Below are 20,565 nucleotides of genomic sequence, written 5' to 3' on the forward strand. Positions count from 1 at the left end.
GGCAAACGGTCAAGAAATTGTATAGAAATAAAATATACGATTTAATAAAATATACGATTAAAGAGAATCGTTTTCAAGAAAAATTCGATTATGTTTAATGATCAAAGAGGAGAAAGGCGAGCTTTTAAGAAAATCGACTGTTCGCGGAAAAAGAAATAGTAAGTACAGTTTAGACGATTATCAATGGCTCAAGAAGAAAGTTCAAAGAAAGTAGATGCTCTCTCTTTCACACACAAACATACATGCTTTATATCCTGAGCTATCAATTGTAAACTCAAGAAGATGCAGAGAACCTTGATTTATGGAGGAACTTTGCGTTTACATTGAACGAGTAGATACGAATAGAGTTGTATGTTCAGGGTTGGCCATGTGCGGTTGAAACCGGCAGAATCTTCGAAGTTGAACTCGTTGTGGTGACACAGTGGCCACATATCATGCCACTGATATCCTCAAGTTTTTCCCTAGTAATGTAAAGGCTATTCGTAACATAACAAGATCATTTCTTTTTTGACTAATGATAATAAATAAGAGTAAATAATGATAAATAAAATAATCTGTGACATCGAAAAATTTTTCTAGAAAAAATGATCTAGTATAGTCGCGAATTCTTTTAAATTCACATGATACATTAACGATCTGATATTAGATTTGTATCAAAACAGGATTGAAAATATGATCGATGATACGATCGAGTGGTTCTGGAAATTAAATTCTTTTCAGACGATTAAACATTTCTCATCAATTGGATAATCAGAAAGAAAATAGATAGATCGAATCGCAGACGAGAGAAAAATAGATGGATAGAGAATGACATATTCATAACGAACGAAACAAGCAAGAGGCGACAATTATGTGGTTCTGCAAGCTTCAAGAGGCTAATTTTTCTTGGTGGATCGAAAACTTAATGCTTTTGTAAAGTTCATGACTATGCCGTGACACGTACTGACGAATATTTCTCTCTCTCTCTCTCTCTCTCTCTCTCTCTCTCTCATTCTATTTCATATTCTTTCCTCTTTCAAGACTGAAAGGACGATGAATTTTCAACTCTCCCTCCTTTTATTCCTCCATCAGACCTTTCCTGTCTGTCTGCCTCTCGCTCACAGTACTTTTCCCTTAACACGTTTCCGCAAGAAAACCGCAAAGTGCTTGCGCATTATAAATTTCCATAAATTAGATTTCACTTTGAAAGTACTTTGTATAGACGCACGCTAGCTTCGAAAAGATCAGCCATGCTCATGTTTTCACGTGAATCATCTCTCTTTCTCTCTTTCTTCTCCTCTCTTTTCGTTGATTTCGTCTCCCTTCTTGATGTATACATCTCGTTATGTGCGTCCCATCAGACGTGCTTTCAAGCATTTAGAGCATTTTTATATATGTGATACGGATCAACTAACAAGGAGCACTGACTTTTACGAATATGCTAAAAAACATTTCTTCCATTTGAATTTCGTATGTCGATACGTGAAAACTTTTAAGAATAATATACACATTATATGTAGTCATCTTAAACAAGTAAACAGTTTTCTGCCCGGTCTTCGGTGTAACATTGATTCTAAGAATTTATACATTGTGAGTTTGTATATAAGGAAGGTATAAGAAAGAAGGCATTGAACTCGATTGACTTTTTTTACTCGATGACCATATAAGATACACGTTTATAAGGCTACGTGCAACAAGGATAGTAGAGCGTTTTTGCAGCTATCTCGATGACGACAGGTGTCTGTTAAGAAATTATCTAGGTCAATGTACCAGTCCGATAGGTTAAGAGTACTCATATCTTTGTCAACGATTGTGTCTTCTACATTTCAAAATCATCGGACTCTTTATTGAAAGTTTATTTTAATCGATCCATTTTGCATTTAATATCATATATTTATTTGAAACGTATTGCACGAAGAATTTTAATTATTTAAGAAGTATAAATTCATCTTACAATATTTACGTTTTGAAAATTATATGAACCAAAATTCTAATAAAATATAATAAAAATTCTAATACGTTATTAATAAGATTATCTCACATGTCGATCTCGCGCATAATTCTAATTTTAGTGGACTTTATTAACAATATTATTACTGATATATTATTAATAATATGTGTATGCAATTAATTAATTTTAGTAGAATAACATAAATGACTCAAGATAATGATACTGTAATAATAAATTAAAACCATACGTAATAATAATTATTATCATGAACCGAATATGTAATTAATGCAAAATAAATTTAGAACGATGACATTCTTTTACATGTAACTAAAATTACTTGTCAATATTGAGACGCAACGGAGGACGGGCATACATATATCAATAGAAATAAAATAACGTGCAGTAGCCGTGTAATTTATTTAAAGTATTGTTTACAGAACCAAAAAGAAATAACATGTTGCATTGCATATATTTTACAAAATATAAAAACGATTGGTAAGATAATATTTGCAAATTGTACTCATGGATAAACCAATAATATATTCGTTTATTCAATAGCTAATTGGTATATATTGAATTCCTAAGATGAAATTTAGAAAGTTAAATGGTTGTCATTTCTCTCTCTCTCTCTCTCTCTCTCTCTCTCTCTTTTTCTCTTAGTTTCTTTCTCCATTTATTTATCCATCTATCTATTTGTTTCTCCTTTCTTACTAGTCGACCCTTATAGCGAGTTTGTTCAAACGTTACTCGCTTACTCGCTTTAGAGTATTTTTTTATAATTCCAAAAAGTAATCCCTCCGATATGTGGGATATGGTAGAATGTAAGTGAAATATAATTAAAAATAGAGTTTATGGTAAGTAACACAGTTTTAATGCTTATTATTTGCAACGATAGATTGATTGTCTGACTGACTGATCGCCTTCTTTTTATATCTATTATCATTCTCGAAACTTCCCGCGAGGACCATAATGAGATTACGAAAGGGAATAAAAAGGGCGGAGTTGAAATAAAATCGGTATATGGAAAGGGAAGGACAGATGCATACTGGTTGGGGCAGATCAGGATAGTTCGCTCAAATGTTTAAACAATCCCATGTGTGTCCTTTTTATTTTGATCATCGTATCACACCAAAGCATCTACTTTTGATGTTTATTTATTGCCCGGCCTGGCACATTATTGAGGATACTCAATTAAAAAATGCCTAAGCTCGAACAAAGGTGGCAATGTGTTTCTTATCTATGCTCTTTTTTAGCGAACATACGAATTTCTAGGGAAGATATTTGCTATAGTGATATATGATCCTTAAAAGAAAGTATTGTGAACAATTAATAGACGCACGTATGCGTGAACACACACACACACATTTTATAGATACATTTCTCACAAAAATGTGGGAAGTATGGCATAAGCGCGACTTCATTTTTTGGAACGAAGTATTACGACAAAAGTTCACACGCGAATACGAAAATACATTTTGTGTGTTAACTTATCTATATATGAATGTGTGTATTTTCTGGGTTGATCGTAAACTTCCCCTCACTTCAATCATTTACTTTGTATTTTTCTCTCTCTTCTTCTTTTTTATTCGTTCACAGGATTGACATAAAATTTCGAGTACATTTATATATTATGGTCTACTTCTTTATTAGAATTTATCACTTTGCTTGCGAACCGTTTGGGCGATCAAAATTTATTTTTATTACATGTAAGACGCGTAAGTTTGTCAAGAATCCAAGAATAATGAGAACAGAATAGAGAGATATGTATTTACATATATAAGCAAAAGAAATATTCTATGTCTTTTCATTCTGTCGACGATCGTAAAATTGTTCGTATTTTTATAGCTCTTAAATATCGTAGCAAATACAAATTACTTTTGACAAAATAATCAGAATTTTGACGACAATGAGATTAAAAATTGTACCAAGAACCATTTTAATGGCTATGTTTATCTTCGTATTTTAATCCTCGTATTGCTAATTTACTATAAAAAGACAGTAGAATTCCAGTTTCATCAGGCGCCAATAAAATAACGATTTGTTTCTTTCGAGTCGCAGGAATAAAAGTCCAATAGCCTCATATTAACGCAAAATGAATTAGCAACAATACGATCTCAATAGTGGATAAAGAGAAAATAATATCGATTTGTGTTAATGGCTTATCTTTTGCTCTAAAGAAACAATCATGTTTTTAAAGAAGATGAAATTTTGATAACTCAAGAAAAAGAGTTATATATAATTCTCGCCCTATTATCAGCATTAATATCAAATTTCATACTCGTACTCTGTTTCTCTTTCTTTTTCCCTTCCTATCTTCCTCAATCTTTCTCTCTCTCTTTCTCTTTTTCTTTACCTCTCTTTCTTTTTCTTTCTCTCTCTCTCTCTCTCTCTCTCTCTCTCTCTCTGCCTACCCTCACTTTCTCTTTTCCTCTATTTCTCCTTTTTCATAAGCTCTTTTTCACAGATCGAGTATATACGCATTTATTCACGCGTGGGTTTCTACCGATATCAAAAAAATTCTCATCTGCGTCTGACATTCACATCGATTACGTCACAGCTATTTACATTTTTGCGAGACATGTAATTTTCTCGATACAAAACGTTTTCGTTTCTTTCTATCGAGCCGTTCCATTTTTCTTCGTTCTTTTCATTTCCAATTAAGTCCTAGAATTGTATGAGGTGAAAAGAAAAACGAAACGAGCCGCGTTTTATCTTCAATAATACTGCGCCGAAGCTTTTCAAAGTTTTCCTCGAGGTTTCATGCTGACATTTTCATATAGAAAGTATAACCTACACACTTATAGTATATGAATACATAGACTACTTTTATTTTTAATTATTCTACTTTTTCTTTCTCAAAGGCTCATGTCAGAAATTAATCATATGTGAATTTTTCTTGAGAAAGCTTTCGTCTTATTCTTGTTTCGACTGCGATCCGATATTTCATCCGACAAAGAATGTCATAATCGCGGAGGTATAGCTTTCGTGAAAAGATAAAAGAAAAGAAGGAAAAGGAAAAAGATAAAAATATAGATAAACGGATATATTTATTATAATTCTGAACAATGTCATGGGGCAACTTGTTTGATGAAATATGTATGAGTAGAGAGGTAAAGAGGTAAAGTATGTATGAGTAGAGAGGTAAAGATGATCACAATCGGAATTATTTTTATGGAGAGATGATATTTTCTATTTCTCTATCTCTTTTCCTCTCTTTCGCTTTCTCACTTTTTTCTTTATTTTTTCATTTATTTTCTTAGCTTTTTTATTATCTTTAATCATGAGCATACTCGCGTTACTATTTTAAAAAGTCGTTTATCGTCCTTACGAAAGTGGAATGATAATATTTGTGCTACCTTTAGTTATTCATCCGTGCATAAAGATGAGGATTATAAAAGAAAAAAAGAGAAGAAAAAAAAGAAAAAAGGTGTATCAACAAGAAACACTGAAAAAATGAAATAAAGTCAGAAAAAATGAAAAAAGTTTGAGTATTTTTTATCGAGTAATATTGCAACTTGCATCTCTTTCGTTACATCTTTTATTCGTATATATAAGGATTTGACAAGTTAGTGTATAGCCTCGAATGTGGGTCGGAGTTTTCATTCTTATCTACGATAGTAAACCACGACCAATAGTAGGAATCGATACAATTTCACGGAAAAATATGCATTATTTTTAAAAAAATATTCAGAAAAAATCTCTCTTCGCCGGATACATCGCGGTAAAGTTATTTTATTTTTGCTTTATTTTCATAATGGCATAATACGCATCATTCGGAAGCTGTCGACCTACGAGCTTCTTAACTGTGTTGAAAGTTCATACGGTTATAAAATACGATGCTCGGACGTCGAATTATCGATGAACGTTACGTGTCATAAGAAGAAAATGGAACGGGATACATATAATTTTTTACCGAATCAACGGTCCATCAATTTCTTCTTTTTTATCATTTTTTATTTCATGTTTTCCCTTTAAAAGAATGTTTATAAAGGTTTTACGTAAATCATGTCGTGTCAAAAGTTTTTAGTTTGCAACGCATTCAATTCTGTGGATTCATTTTTCTTTTCCTTTTTATTTATTAATATTTCCCAAAAACGTATTCATTTAAGATCTCATTCGTTCATAATTATTTAAAACGTTAAACGTTATTTTGCGATTTAATTAATAAAATGACAAAGTTTAAAACTATTCGAACTGTTTTGAATGATGAATTTGATTTTGTTTCTTGAAAGATAAAAGAAAAGGATGATTAAGAGAGAAGGAAAGAGAAAGAGAAAGGAAAAGAAAGAAAAAGAGAGGAAGAGAAAAGAAGGAGGAAAGAGAAAGAGAGAGAGAGAGAGAAAGGTCGGAAAATAGAGTAATTGGGATCAGAGGAAAAATTAGAGCAAGTGGTAAGCGACGAAGACGTCATCAGCACCAGATGATGGCGATAAGAACAAGAAGGAGTATGGTGAGATCGTCACCGGCAGAAGGGATGCGCGTATCTTCTTGATGTTGGAAGAGGGAGATGGCTGAAATTAGATATAAACGTACCAGCTTTCGCTTATAACCGTCCGTTCGAAAGGAATACGATAGTATGCTGGAAAAAAGGACTGCTGGATAACGAAAAGTCGAAGAGCAAACCACAAAAAGGATAATATTTCATTCGCATAGAAAACAAATTTCATGATTCTATTCCTTTTTTTCTATTTTACTTATTTCTGATCTCTTGAATTTTCAAGTATATGACATAGCCGTTCATTTAACAACTTAATAATCGATAGTATCTTTTTGAAACGTTTATACGCTGAAAATGTACGTGGTGCAATCTGTTGAGCATACATTTTTCATGGATTTACTTTCAGCTTGTGATGAAATCCAAACTGATTCTCGAATTGACAGTTGAAATCGAATTTATTCTGTAACAGATGATGACCCGTCTATGGTTTCACGACTAAAGGAATCTTAACTGGATTTAACTAATGTTTTTCAATAATATTTTTTGTTTATGTACGAAATAGTACTTATTAAAACACGTTTATATTGCACATGATAATAATGGACAAAGAAAGCTTAAAATAAAAAATATCGTTGGTAGGAAGTCTTCTGGAAATAGTTACGAGTCTGCTAACATTCGTGGAAAATCTTATTCACGGGAAATTTTGGAGTAATTAATTATTTCATTAGGAACAAAACAGTATCGTTATATCAATAGAAGTGATGAGAATAAGTGTTTTCGTTTTGTAGAAGGAACCAGGATGGCTGACTTAACCAGCGCTGTATATTGACTTCAACGCTTCCATAAATCTTCATTCGCGTCGACAGAAATTGCTGGTTATTCCGCGTATTTGCGTAACATCGACTAGTACGGTCAGACAGCTTTTCTTCTCCGTTAACTTCTTGATATTTTTCACGACTTTTTTAAATCATTCGACTATGACGACAAGATAAAGAGAGAAAGAGAGAGAGAGAAAGAGAAAGAGAGAGATTTAAAATGCCAAAGAATTATAATTTCACGCGACGCTGTTCTGAGTTACAATTAGAAGGAGATGAAAAAGAGGAAAACGAGTGAAAGAAAAATTAAATGTCCAACGCCGAGAAATTAAATTCCACGCATAAAAATCGTTCCATCTTTCCTACATTCGCTCATATGAGAGTGTCAACTCGTAACCTGATTAAATGCTAATAAAAGAGAGAAAAAGTAAAAAAATGCAGGGGGAAACATAATAAGACAAGCAAAAAAACAATATAATGAGTTATTTGCCAACTATGAAAAAATACATGGTACAGCTGTACGGTTATATTCATAGTCGTATCGATTATAAATTTTATAATGAAGATAATATTACGTTCTGTTATATAGAAAATTAAAAATAGAACGTGTGCGATCTTCTTATATTTTTACTGATTATTTTCCATTTCTTTTCTTAAAGAATGATATGATTATCATATTTTTTATTATAAAAAATATGATTTTTGCGAGAATATACACGTGTCCTATACGAATGTCCAACTTTTTCTCTTTCAGCTCTCAGAGGACATCGGTTACGTTCTGTACTCGGCTCTCGGGAGTTTCTACATCCCCTCCTGCATCATGGTCTTCGTGTATATACGCATCTATTTCGCGGCGAAAGCTCGAGCGCGTCGCGGAATTCGGAAACATCCACGGCCACGGCCGATGTCGGTGCCACCGGAATCACCGGATATCAGACAGACAAGTTTCACGCACAGCACTCCGGCAACCGAAATGAGAAGATCGACAGCGAGTGCCGGAGGTAGCGCCGGGACGCTCCTGGAAAATGTCGCAACGATCGAAAATCAACCAGTCCAAATACCGATCGTCACCTGCGACTTCGCCAGTGACGTCAGCACCTCCGAGGCCGATCCTGCCGGTGGTAATAATATACCTATGGAGGAGAAAGACACCTTAAAGGTAATTGATCATATTATTAAGGATCTTACGTTGACTACATTTGATTTAAACGAGTTAAGTTGAGATAATATTTCAACGTGTTCCGATTTGTCATCAGGTAACGATACCCGTACCGGTTCAAAAGAGCAACCTAAAGGCAAGTTTGTCGGTAAACGGCGACGGTCAATCGAGTCAGAGCGTGCCGGCACGATGCAGAGCACCCAGTGTTGGCATCGATGTAGACATGGTGTCGGAGTTTGATCCTTCTTCGTCGGACAGTGGCGTCGTCTCGAGGTGTGCCGTGGTGAAGCCATTAAAGCTGCGTCTTTGCCAGCCAATTTTTGGTCGGAAGACAACTGGTAAGTTGAAGAGAGAGCAAGCAGAAACGTCTCAACACCAAGGAAAAGAAGAAATCGTGATCGAGCCAAAATCGTCGAAACCACGCGATCCGGAGCGAGAGAAGAGACGATTAGCCAGAAAGAAGGAGAAACGAGCTACCCTCATCCTTGGATTCATCATGGGTAGCTTCATCGCCTGCTGGCTACCTTTTTTCCTTCTTTATATCGTGAAACCCCTGTTCCCGAATCTCGATATACCCAGCCAGGCATTTGTCATTGCCTTTTGGCTTGGTTACATGAATTCCGCTTTGAATCCTTTTATCTATACGGTGTTCAACAAGGATTTCCGTCGGGCGTTCCGTCGTATACTTTTCAAATGAAAGACAGCTTCTCTCCGTGAGGATAACAAATAGCAAAATGTTCAAATTCGAACTAATTTCTTCTGCGGGAAAAGATCGAAATACCTACCTGATCAATCGGTTTCAAGATCGAGAAGGATCGAGGAAGGTTCTTGAGAATGAAGCGTAAAACCTTCGGAGAGAAATGAAAGGAATTATTTTATTACGTTCTCTTAAACAATGAAATCTCAAGGATACGTTCACAAATAACAGCCGATGGATTCCATAGCAATGGAATTTATTGAATCCTCTCGATAGTGAGTACTTTCTCGAAACCTTGTATTGTAAAGTATTTTCCACGAAAATTAACAAAGGATTCAAAAGCTCATCGTCCTCGATCCAGGAACAATGCCGGGATGAATAATGAACGAGGCTAATGCAATAGTTTGGCAAAATAAAGTGGAGACAGAGAGCAAAGAAGATGGAGTCAAATCATTTACAATTTCGGGGGAATGAACTATCAGCTACGAATTCTTTCTCGTCTCATCTTCGATAAATTCGAGAACATGTGAACGACCACTATGTACGACGATTATGTACGTGTACGTAGGTACTTGTTATTTTCTCCTCATTAATCCTCTAAAGCTTCCTGGTTTTCTTTCTAAATATGTTTCTCACTCGTTTTCGTAAGTCATCCTTTGATGTATCAAACAACAAGGTTCCACGAGAACGATTTTCCTTTCATTTCTTCCTCTTCATGTCTTTATTTTTGGAATTTATCTTTATCCTTGAATGGATCACACTATATAAGGACACTTCACAGTCGCAAATAGATCCGGTTCTTTGCGCGTTTTAATATATATGAATTTTTTTTCCTTATCGATTATAACGTTTTGTACAAATATGATTAAAATCGCCTCACTTTAATTTTCAACGTAGCGTACCATTCTCTTGATAGCCTTTAGAATATCTGAAAAGAAAAGGACGTATCGTGATTGACGGATCGTCGAATACGAGACGAGTGAAGGAAAGAGGGTGGAAGCCAATATGGATTTCGGTGATAAGGCTGTGGCACATTCGTTGGTCGGATTATTAGCATAGACGTGTTCGATACAGCATCTCTCATCTGTTTTATCTCTCCCTCTTTTCTCTTTCTTTTTGAAAAATCTTGGAATTTCAAGCATACGATATCGGAAAAATTGGCGTACTTCGCCCTCGATTTTCAATTATTATTCGTTTCTTTTTTCGTACACGTACATATGTACTTACGTATCTTTGCATGTGCTACGTGCATTCAAGCAATATCTGTTTTAATCTCAATTCGTTTTTAAAACATCGTTCGGTCGTTTCTAATAAAAAAGAAAAATATACACATGTATATATGTATATATATATATGTATGTATATATGTGTGTATGTATATATACGAAGCGTGTTCTACTGGATCGACGTCAAAAAAATATTTTTTACAATATCGCTTTTTTCGCCTTTCGCTTTTGAGGATTCCCGATGGATGATTTTGAAAGAAAAATGGCAAGCTCGAACGATTACAAAGGATCTCTAAATAATAATTTAACTTCGCGTACGGATCAAACAAAGGTAAGACGTGAAATTAACGCGTTAGAAAATAACACGTTCAGAGGAGCAAACGAAATGATCGATCGACTATAAAACACGTTGCTGAGGTCGAGAATGTTACTCTAAAAACACTTCATCGAGATATATCACGCTTTAAGATTTTTCAGCGAGCCGAGACGAAGTTTTCGTTGGAGCTTACACGTTCGAATGACTTTCCCAAACGACGGCGTTTCGATGCTATGCTTCGTATCCATCAAAATGCATTTTACGATTATAAATTTGATCGATGACCAGTAGACTCGAACGAAAAAATAGTGAGATAGAGAGAATATTTCGTTAAAAATCTTTCTCTTTCTCTTCGATCTTTATTTTCTTAGTTCTTTTTATTATATTTTTCTATTTGACTTTTAAGTAATTAAAAAATTGATAGCACGTAATACGAGACGACCGGGATTAATGAAAAAAACAACTATTATTTCGAGAATAATATCTATTAAAAATAGAAAAGAACGAAGTACTCTCACAGTTTGGTTTTTAAGAAAACGTTATGTGTTCGTCGATCTAGATTTAAGTGATAATTAAAGGATAAGGACTAACGCATAAAAAATTAAAGTTGATAGAAGGAAAGAAAAACGGTAAAACTTTCTTGACAAATTTCGATGAGATACAATTGTAATTATATTTACGCAAGAACGCAATTGCTTACGAACTATGATTATTTGATATGTGTACTAACAATAAGTTCGTCGCCTTAGGCCGGACTGATCAAATCTCTTGCAAACGGGATTTAAAAAAATCTTTTCTCTGTATGTGTGTCAGTAAGTATTAAAAAGATATTTACAATTAATCTACAACAACCAAAACGAAGAGGTAAAACTCGAATAACGTTACATAAAGAATTAATATAAGACTATTCCGATCAGATATTAATAAACAAAGATAATACAAAGGAATATATTAAATATATTATTATAAATTACATTACATAAAGCCATCGCGCGTATTGTCCTAAAATAATAACGAAAAGGAAAACAAGGGGATAAAAACATTAATAATAATAATAATAATAATAATAATAATAATAATAATAATAATAATAATAATAATAATAATAATAATAATAGTAATATAGTACTAATAATAATAAAATAATAATAATAATAACACAATTACAATAACAATAATATTAATACTAATAATAATGAAATCTAATAATAATAATAAAATAATAAATAATAATATAACAATACGATCATTACTGTTACTTGTAATCACAAATAATACGTTACACACGAAGTACTATACACGTACACGATTTATCTTAAAAGGGAAAACAAAGGGAAACGATTTACAAACGATTGTACACATACGTATATTACATAATTATTGATTACTATTATTGATACTATTGTCATTATCGTAATGTTATATTATTACATGTTATCATTTTTATTAATATCAACTAATCAAAGTCGCAAATAGGGATTCAAGGATTTATCTTGATTAATATTTCCATTGAAGTACGTGCGTGCCCTCTGAACTTTAACCTCCGCCGTGACGTACAACCTTCAGAACTTTGCGGTTTGCGCGAGATCATCGTTAAATTTCTTAAAGAACGCTCCACTTCGAAGTTTAATCTTCTATCAAAAAAAGTAATAATTACGATACTAATAACGATCATCGATTGAAATTTCATTTTTTTATTCATATATTTATAACATTCTTTTGAATAGATTTTGTAATAAACACGACGATACAGAACTTTTTAAAATCTTCCTTCGTTATATTTTACTTTAAATTATAACGATTCGACGTCTTTAAAAATCTTTTTCCATGATCTCGTGCAGGGCACCGAAAAACTAAACTCTATCGATAATATTGGAGCAATGAAATCACTGTGATATCACTAAAACGCTTTCAAGGTGTGTGTGTGTGTGTTTTGAAGGATCGACAATCGACAAACCTTCACGGAATTGTCGTAGACATTATTAAGTTATTGAAATAAAACAGGGACAAGAGAGAAAGAGAGAGAGAGAGAGAGAGAGAGAGAAAGATAGAAAAAAGACAAAGAGAATTTATGATATTGACTACCGTAAATTTATTGTGAACTTATATTATTAATTGGAGAAGAATCTATATATATATATATATATATATATATATATATATATATGCATATATAATATATTAAAAATTAATATAAGTATAATTATTATATCATTAAAGATTGCTATCACCGTACAATTATTACCATCATTGTTAGTTTCACTAATATCAATAACAAAAAAAACACTCCTATTGTCTAAATAGTGTTGATTGTCTGTTATAGAGAATGTGAGAAGGTTAAACTAAAAAAAAAAGTAAAAAAAAAATAAGAGGAAAATAAGATACTTAATATTAACTATTTACAAGATGCGTTTCCGTATACATAGAAGAGAAAAATGAGGAAAAAGACCATGAATTTGAAGCAAAGAAATGCGGAATAAAAGGATGAACTCGAACCGATTCGTTCAATTATCTGTATTACGAAGAAGGAGATAAGTTGTAAAGGAAAAATAGAAGAATGAAAAGGTTCGTAAAGCAAAAATGTGAGACGTGAATCAACTCCGACTCGACCGATTTTCGGCTTAGAGTCTTTAGATATAAGTAATAGTATCCGATTTTAAGAGATTTGATGATTATAAAAATTAATAGTCTATTTAAACTGAGAGTTCTATAGCGACAATAGCGACTATGCATAATAAATCTTTAACGTGTCCGTCGGCGAAAAATGCAAGAAAAATGGAAAAATGTAACCAAACAGACTTCGCTGCCATGGATTCTGTCCTCCAATCTGGACTCATCACACCAAATGGATTTTTATCTTAAAAACGGTCAACCGATCGTCTGCGAAAAGGAAACTATGGCGAATCACGCGTTTTACTTACATTTTATTCCTTTTCTCTTACAATAAAAATCGGAGAGTTCGTTTTCTATGTTTCTTACGAATTGCTTCAGATTTCGATCTCAGAATAGTAATGTCCTTAGAAGAATTGCAACATTTTCTACCACACGTCTCGAAAACAGATTTGCCACGACGTTAAAGTGGCGTAACACTTATCGACTCTTCATACTCCGCGACTCTTAGGACGAAGTACAGCGTTACTTCGATAAATTTTCTTTCATTGATCACGAACTTCATCTTTTATAATTTTTTTTTCTACACGTCATGTCATCCCAAAAATATGTCGGCCACTTGTTTTCTTTTATTAAGAGAATTTTCAAATAATTGTAGTTATTCAAATCATATTGTTTGCTATATATTATATTAGATTCTAACATTAATATTTCTCTCTCTCTTTCTCTCTCTCTCATTTTTTTGCTCTCTGTCTCTCTCTCTCTGTCTCTCTCTCTCATTTTTTTGCTCTCTGTCTCTCTCTCTCTGTCTCTCTCTCTCTCTCTCTCTCTCTCTCTCTCTCTGCCTATCTGTCTGATTGTCTCTCTTTCTCTCTCTTTCTTTCTATCTCTTTCTTTCTTCTTCTCTTGTACAAATGTATTTAAATTCTTTTGAAGACTCTTCGATCGCATAGTTAACAGACAGTATTCTTAAAGTACATCAAGATCAAAGATCGCGCATCGACTCGATATATGTACATTTCAAATATTCCGATTCGAAAATATATCGATCCATCGAAGCATTTAATAGAAGTTTGCAAAATACGAACGAACGATATTATTCCTACATTATAAGACTCTCATCTTCGAAAGAGAGAATTCTTTTTATAGAGGGAGGGAAAGAGAGGAGATAGTGTATTCAGAAACGTATGTGGCATGATTTCGAGAGGATGCAGCTTTAAGAAAAACAATCCATCTTCAATCAAACCGTTTTCTTTTCCTGCAATCGCATTCCATCGAGTCCTTCTAGCCGCTCATTCGTCTCGTAACGATCGATTCTCTCATAACGAAATCTCGGATTATGTGTCCGTTTTTTCGAAGGAGAAAAGAAATAAAAAAAATAGAAGATAAAACGAGCAAGATCACGGACAATCGATATCTTCGTCGGTTATGGCTTCTTCCTCGCTCAGATCATTGGCTTAATGTTGATATCGTTCCAAAATTCTTTCAAGTGGCGGTTTTTTCGAAAAATCAACATTTTTAACTATTATAAAGTTGTTTGTCCATTACGATCAAGTGTACTAAACAATTAGAAGAACATCTTTATTTATTTACCGAATTCGTTTAGATTTTTTGAGAATATCGGTCAGAACTGCCAATCCTGTTTTAAATTAATGACGATCGATTGATCGATCGATCGATCGAATTTCGCGAAAGTTTGATACAATACGAACCGTATACCTATTAACCTATTTCGAAAATGCTTGAACAATCAGAATAAAAGAGATACAATATTGCGATACGAAGCTGTCTCTCATCGTGAATCTCTCATTATCCCTTAGACCTTCCATTTCTTTTGGACCTTCGCTTGAGAACGTCAAAGGAAGGCGAAACGATCGCGATCGGATATTTCGCTTTAAAAGTGAATATATTTTCTCATACAGAAAATCCTTCTTTTCGAGGACTTCATGATCGGACTTTCCCTTTTTCCTTTCTTAAATTTTTTTTTGGTTTCACATATTGTCTACGTGAAATAAAATCAAGATTTCTTTCTTTCGTTTGATATGTTCTCGACATATTCAAATTGAATATTCAATTCGAGTTAATTGTACATGTCATTTCGTTTTTAATTTCTTTTGCATCAGCTTTTCTTTAACTCTGAAAAATTTTCTTTCTCTTTCACCTTCTCACTCTTTCTCTTGTTTTATTTTCATTAAAACCAATTTATTCTTCATCGAATAACGAAATTTAAAACGCGCGAAATTTATTTCACTTGGGGAAATTTAATCTGTCAAAAGTCTTCCACTCTTTCCCTAACTGTCCGTGCCGTTTACAGAAGAGGAAAAATTAAAAATGAAAGAATGAAATGAATGAAAGAAGAAAAGTTTTCAGTCGATAATTCGTGGACGCATAGACGTAATTATGTGAAACCGAAGAATGAGGAAAAGGGACAATAAAAAAGGTAGAACATTGAATCTTGAACGTCAATCTGCCAACGGTATAATGCGTTTTGACGGCTAAAGAAGAGTCGAATAAAAAATAATCGTTTTTGCAAAAATTTTCATGAATTCACGATAAAAAATGATAACTATTACTAACTATTCTTCGTTGATCGAAAGACGTATTATATGTCCGATTTATTATGAGACGACACGAATTTTATTAGGAAAGGCTCGAGTTGCGGGAAATATCGTTGGCAATGATAGCGTTCGAAATTACGTGTATATGGTGTCGATAAGGGAAACTATGAGAACGATCGATATTTCGTACGCATATCTCACGTTGGCTTGTACATAACACACACGTATGTATATACACACATCACACACATACAATATATACACGTGTATATATATATGAAACAGATACTTCGTCGAGCGAATATGAAACTCGTTTCTACCGATAATTGGGCGAAAAAATAACGAAATAATATGTGATTAGTGATAATGAGAAAGAAAGAGGTAGAAAGTCTGGATGCGAGCGTGTGTATGCGTGCGTGTGCGGCTGAGCGAAAAAGTAACAAAGAGCCAATTCTTTTTGGAATAAAAAATGGTATAGACAGCTCTTATCGATTTTAGTTTTGTTTCTTAAATCTTTCTAAAAACTGCCGGTTACTACGGTGAGATATCTTTGTGTCGCGTAATCAATCGATCTCGATCGAACGTGGATTGAAGCGAGAACCGATCGAGATCGAAGGATCCTCGATCGCATATATTTGACGATCTACATTACGAAGGTCAAATTACGAATAACTACAATGTATACTGACATTCGATGAATTATCAATAACGTATTACGAACTTTGTTTTATAAAAGAAAGGGGAAAAGGAAAAAAAAGATACGTCTCGTGTTCTGTCTGTTACTGTTCATTCACCCTCATTGATCCGATTAATTCCTTCTTCCCCTCGTAAGCATAAGATAACAAAATTTTATTCTTTTCTTTGTTGATCTATTTTTAAAAAGGCAAACAAACCGCTTGAATTAATTTTTACTTTACAAATAAAAGAAAAATAATAAGAAAAGAGATACAAGAGAGAGAGGGAGGATAGAAAGAAGAAAAGAAGAGATACAAAAGAAAAAGAGAGAGAGGAGAGAGAAAGATAGAAAGATGAGAGAGAGGATAAACAGAGGAAAGGAAAAGATATGAGAGAGAGAGAGAGAGAAAGATAAGAGAGAGGATAAACAGAGGAAAGGAAAAGATATGAGAGAGAGAGAGAGAGAGAGAGAGAGCTTGGTGCCTTTAATCTAGATCCTTATAGCGAAGAATAAAGACCAAATATATGGATTCAAACATTTGAACGAATGAGTACGATTATACATAGACGTTAAGCGATCGATTTTCTTTTTTACATTGAAAAGCATCGGAAATATTAAAAAAGAGTTTATAGATCGAACTGTTGTACATTTACCTACCTAAAATCTTTTATCTTTGGCACCTAAAAGTTATCTATAGACACGTACACACGGATATAAGTTATAAAAAAAAAAACTCTCTTAAAGAAAGAGAAGGGAGAGAGACAAAGAGAGAGAGAGAGAGAGAGAGAGAGAGAGAGAGAGAGAGAGCCAATCAACCGAATAGACTTTATTGTAATGAATTCCAGAATTGCAAAAATGAACGGGTGAACGCAATCTTTATAAAAGTGGCGTAGAACGTAGATTGAGAGAAGGCACTTTGCTCCGTGTTAACCTACTCTGAATTGTAAATTAAAATCGGTCATTTCCATTTGGAATCCTTATCATATCAATATATTGGATTAATTAATAATCAAATCCTCCGAGATTTTTTTTTTGTTTTCTTAAAGATTCCTGTTTAATGAAGGGTACTTGTCAACGACGGACCTTTCGTTCTATATTTGAACGAGCATAGTACTATAATTTTTGTATCGTCATAAATGTTAAGACTGAAAGTCTTAATTTATAACGTTCATTCGACAAACCAGATGTCTTTATCAGAAGTACGAATTTTTAAATCATTATTTAAAATTCTGGATTAAAAAACAAAAAACGGCGAAAAATTTAAGTCTCTTGCAGAACAATAAATTATTAGGATGCAATATTGACAGAAAATGAATGATATATATAACACTCAAAATCTTTCATAAAACCATTTAGTGATCAAAAAGGCAGAGAGAACATCTCGCCAAGCTATTGTTTATACTTTTGTCAATATATGGTTCACCTACAAATACCAACTTTTTCTTCTAAGAACCTTCGAAAATAGTCTTTACTGATCAGATAATTAGTATATTTTAGAAATCTTAATTTCATCTTTGCTATCCTTAGAGGAGATATTTAACTACTCCCCGAGATGTCGATATGGCCTTTGAAGATCAGTCTGTATATGGTTTTTCATTAGTTCTTTTAAAATTCTATGCATACAAGACTTAAGACTCGAAGTGTATATTCATAATTTTGCAACTCAGAATTCAAAACTCAAAAATTAGTACAAAATTATTACTTTTCGGAACTTTACGTATTTGTAATTTGTATAATTTATTGTTCGCCGAGACCTTACGTCTCTCAGTAATAAATTGTTAGTTAACGAAAAGAATTTGAATTTTTTTTGATCAAATTGTGCTTAGATCCCATGTCCGTGAATATTTTGTTGGATATGAAACAGTAACAGTATCTCTTTACACGGCACAGTTGCGATTCTTTTCGAGTATATATGAAGAATTCCGTACCTCGAGGTTCTAATGTTAGAGCAGAATAGAGCAGAAAGACGTTTATGTAAAGACACGAGGATCAAAGGTATGTAAGTAAAGCTTCTAGTAATTTAATCCTTTGAAGGCGCTTATTACTGTGAGTAATCGCGGTTATTCATCAACGAAAGTTCAACCGTCATTAACAAGAGATGTTGAGGCCGACTGCAACGGTAAATTTTCGTGACAGAGTACTTTTTTTCTTTAATGCATCTATACTACAGATATAGAAGTAAGTATATAATTAGCATTAACTCTCATGCGTTTCTTCCTTCTTCCTCCTTCCGTTTTTTTTTCTTCTTTCATGCCCGATATATCCAATTAGAGGAAGCGAGAGAAAGAGAGAGAAAAAATAGCTTTGTTCGAGTGTACCTTAAAAACACGTAAACTCATTATTCCCAATAAACGATGCATTCACGAATTCCACCAAAGCACTTCATTCGAGTTTTGATAATACCACCGTTCCTGTAATTTCACGAAATGCCCATTAAATGGGATCATCAAGTGCTTCCATTTTCAATACTTATCTTCTTAATATTTATATTACATCGGAATATCTTAGCCCATCGCATTTACGAAATCTATTCGTTTAATAATCGTCATGAACCTTAAAAAGAGCGAAACGAATTTACACGGATAATCAACTTGGAAATTCAGATATCAAAGGTTCGTTCTAATAAAGCGAACTTCCGATCTCTTGGAAGTCCGAAGAATACTATAAAGTAACGAAATTGCCTCTTAAAGCGAAGAGAGTCCTTTAAGAAGATGCTCCGGTCTAAGTAAATTCAAAGCGACGATTTATCTCCCTCACGTTCATCCCTGCAATCTACCATTGGAACTGTGGTAACTGAAGACATTAACCATTTGTTCGCTTTATGAGACTCAATTAGAAGATAAACGAGAAAGAGTATATATGTATGTACATGAAAGACAAAGAAAGGGTGGTTTTGCAGGTCACCTAATGGCAAGACTGTCGAGAATAGAATCCAATGAAAAATTTGATTTTATTTTGGAACTTCTAGAAAAACAAAGAGGTATCCAAATCTAGATTTATTTGATTTTTTAATATGATAGTAATATATAAGACGAAAAAATCTAAATTTTTTCCTAATTTTTCCTTAATCAAGAATAAACTTTCTCTAGCTATACGCGCGCGCCTTCTTTCAACGTAATTTTCCGTACAGAACTCGTTTATCCGTGCTCTGAGTATTAAAATATCGATGAAAAAACAAGTGAGGGAATAAAAAGAAAAAAGAGAAAGAAAGAAAGACAAAAAAGAAGAAGAAAGAAAAAAGAACGAAAAAAAAGTGAGAATAACATTGGCAATTTTCGATTGACAAATTTTCTTTTCTTTGTTGGTTTTCCATTCTGTCCAGTTGACATCTTGAAAGACGGTAAAAATCGTTCGTTCGACTGGTAGAAATGGACGTGAAATGAGACGTGATAGGATGCAAGGGAACAAGAGAAAAGGGGATATGGAAAGTTTTCAAAGTAAATTTAGTCGAGCAAGGACAGAGAAGAATTTCATTTCGACTTTTAATCCAATCTTAGTCGTCGTCGAGAAAGAGTCCATGAGGTTTCTTCCTTGTTGACACCATATATTTGTTGTGTCTTACTTTCGGTGATTCAGAATCTTTCTCTCGCTCTCTTCCTTTTAACTCTCGTGCTTTTCTATCTGTAATTTTTTCTTCCAATATTCTCATTTCGACCATACCACTAGCTACTTCTATCCAAAACGTCGCTTTTTCTCAGACTCCAGTAATTCTCTTTTTTCATTTTCTGTCTGTTTCTTCCTCTTCCTCTCTTTCTCTCTCTCTTTTCACCCAATATGACTGTGGACTTTCTTTCCGTGGTTTTTCTAGATTAAAAAAGACAAAAAGGGAACAGAGAAGTTTTCCAGCGGATACTGTCAACACATACGTTTCCTTTCCACTCTAACTACTACGTATAGCAAATTTCTGTTAAACGAACAAAGAAAGCGTTAAGTTGAAATCGCTTCGAAGTTCTCTCACTGCTCTCTGACATTACGATTTTCTCGAAAACGTGTTTTCTACGCTTCTATTATTCTAGTAAAAAGGATCGTTGGTAATTTCATTAAGATAATTGACGTCCACGCTAAAAAGGAAAGAAAGGACATGGAATCGACCTTCGATTAGACACGCGATTTGCTGGAGCGAATTCTAATGAGACTAAA

General features: G+C 33.6%; 1 protein-coding gene across 15 annotated transcripts in view; it reads left to right on the forward strand.

Annotated features, from left to right (window-relative positions):
• The window catches only part of LOC124426118 (alpha-2B adrenergic receptor), a 100,472-nt gene that overhangs the window by 58,855 nt on the left and 21,052 nt on the right, over window positions 1-20,565 (forward strand). For 8 of the 15 annotated variants that reach the window (XM_046967433.1, XM_046967424.1, XM_046967453.1 and 5 more), the window contains exons 3-4: window positions 7,938-8,342; window positions 8,440-12,950. In XM_046967433.1, the coding sequence (XP_046823389.1) occupies window positions 7,938-8,342; window positions 8,440-9,039 (1,005 nt within the window). In that variant the 3' untranslated portion in view covers window positions 9,040-12,950. Of the gene's footprint in view, window positions 1-7,937; window positions 8,343-8,439; window positions 12,951-20,565 lie in introns of those variants that run through there. The other 7 variants (XR_006942658.1, XR_006942660.1, XR_006942654.1 and 4 more) reach the window with 3 other exon arrangements.

This window comes from Vespa crabro, chromosome 1 (assembly GCF_910589235.1).
Source record: "Vespa crabro chromosome 1, iyVesCrab1.2, whole genome shotgun sequence".
In the NCBI taxonomy this organism is placed as follows: domain Eukaryota; kingdom Metazoa; phylum Arthropoda; class Insecta; order Hymenoptera; family Vespidae; genus Vespa; species Vespa crabro.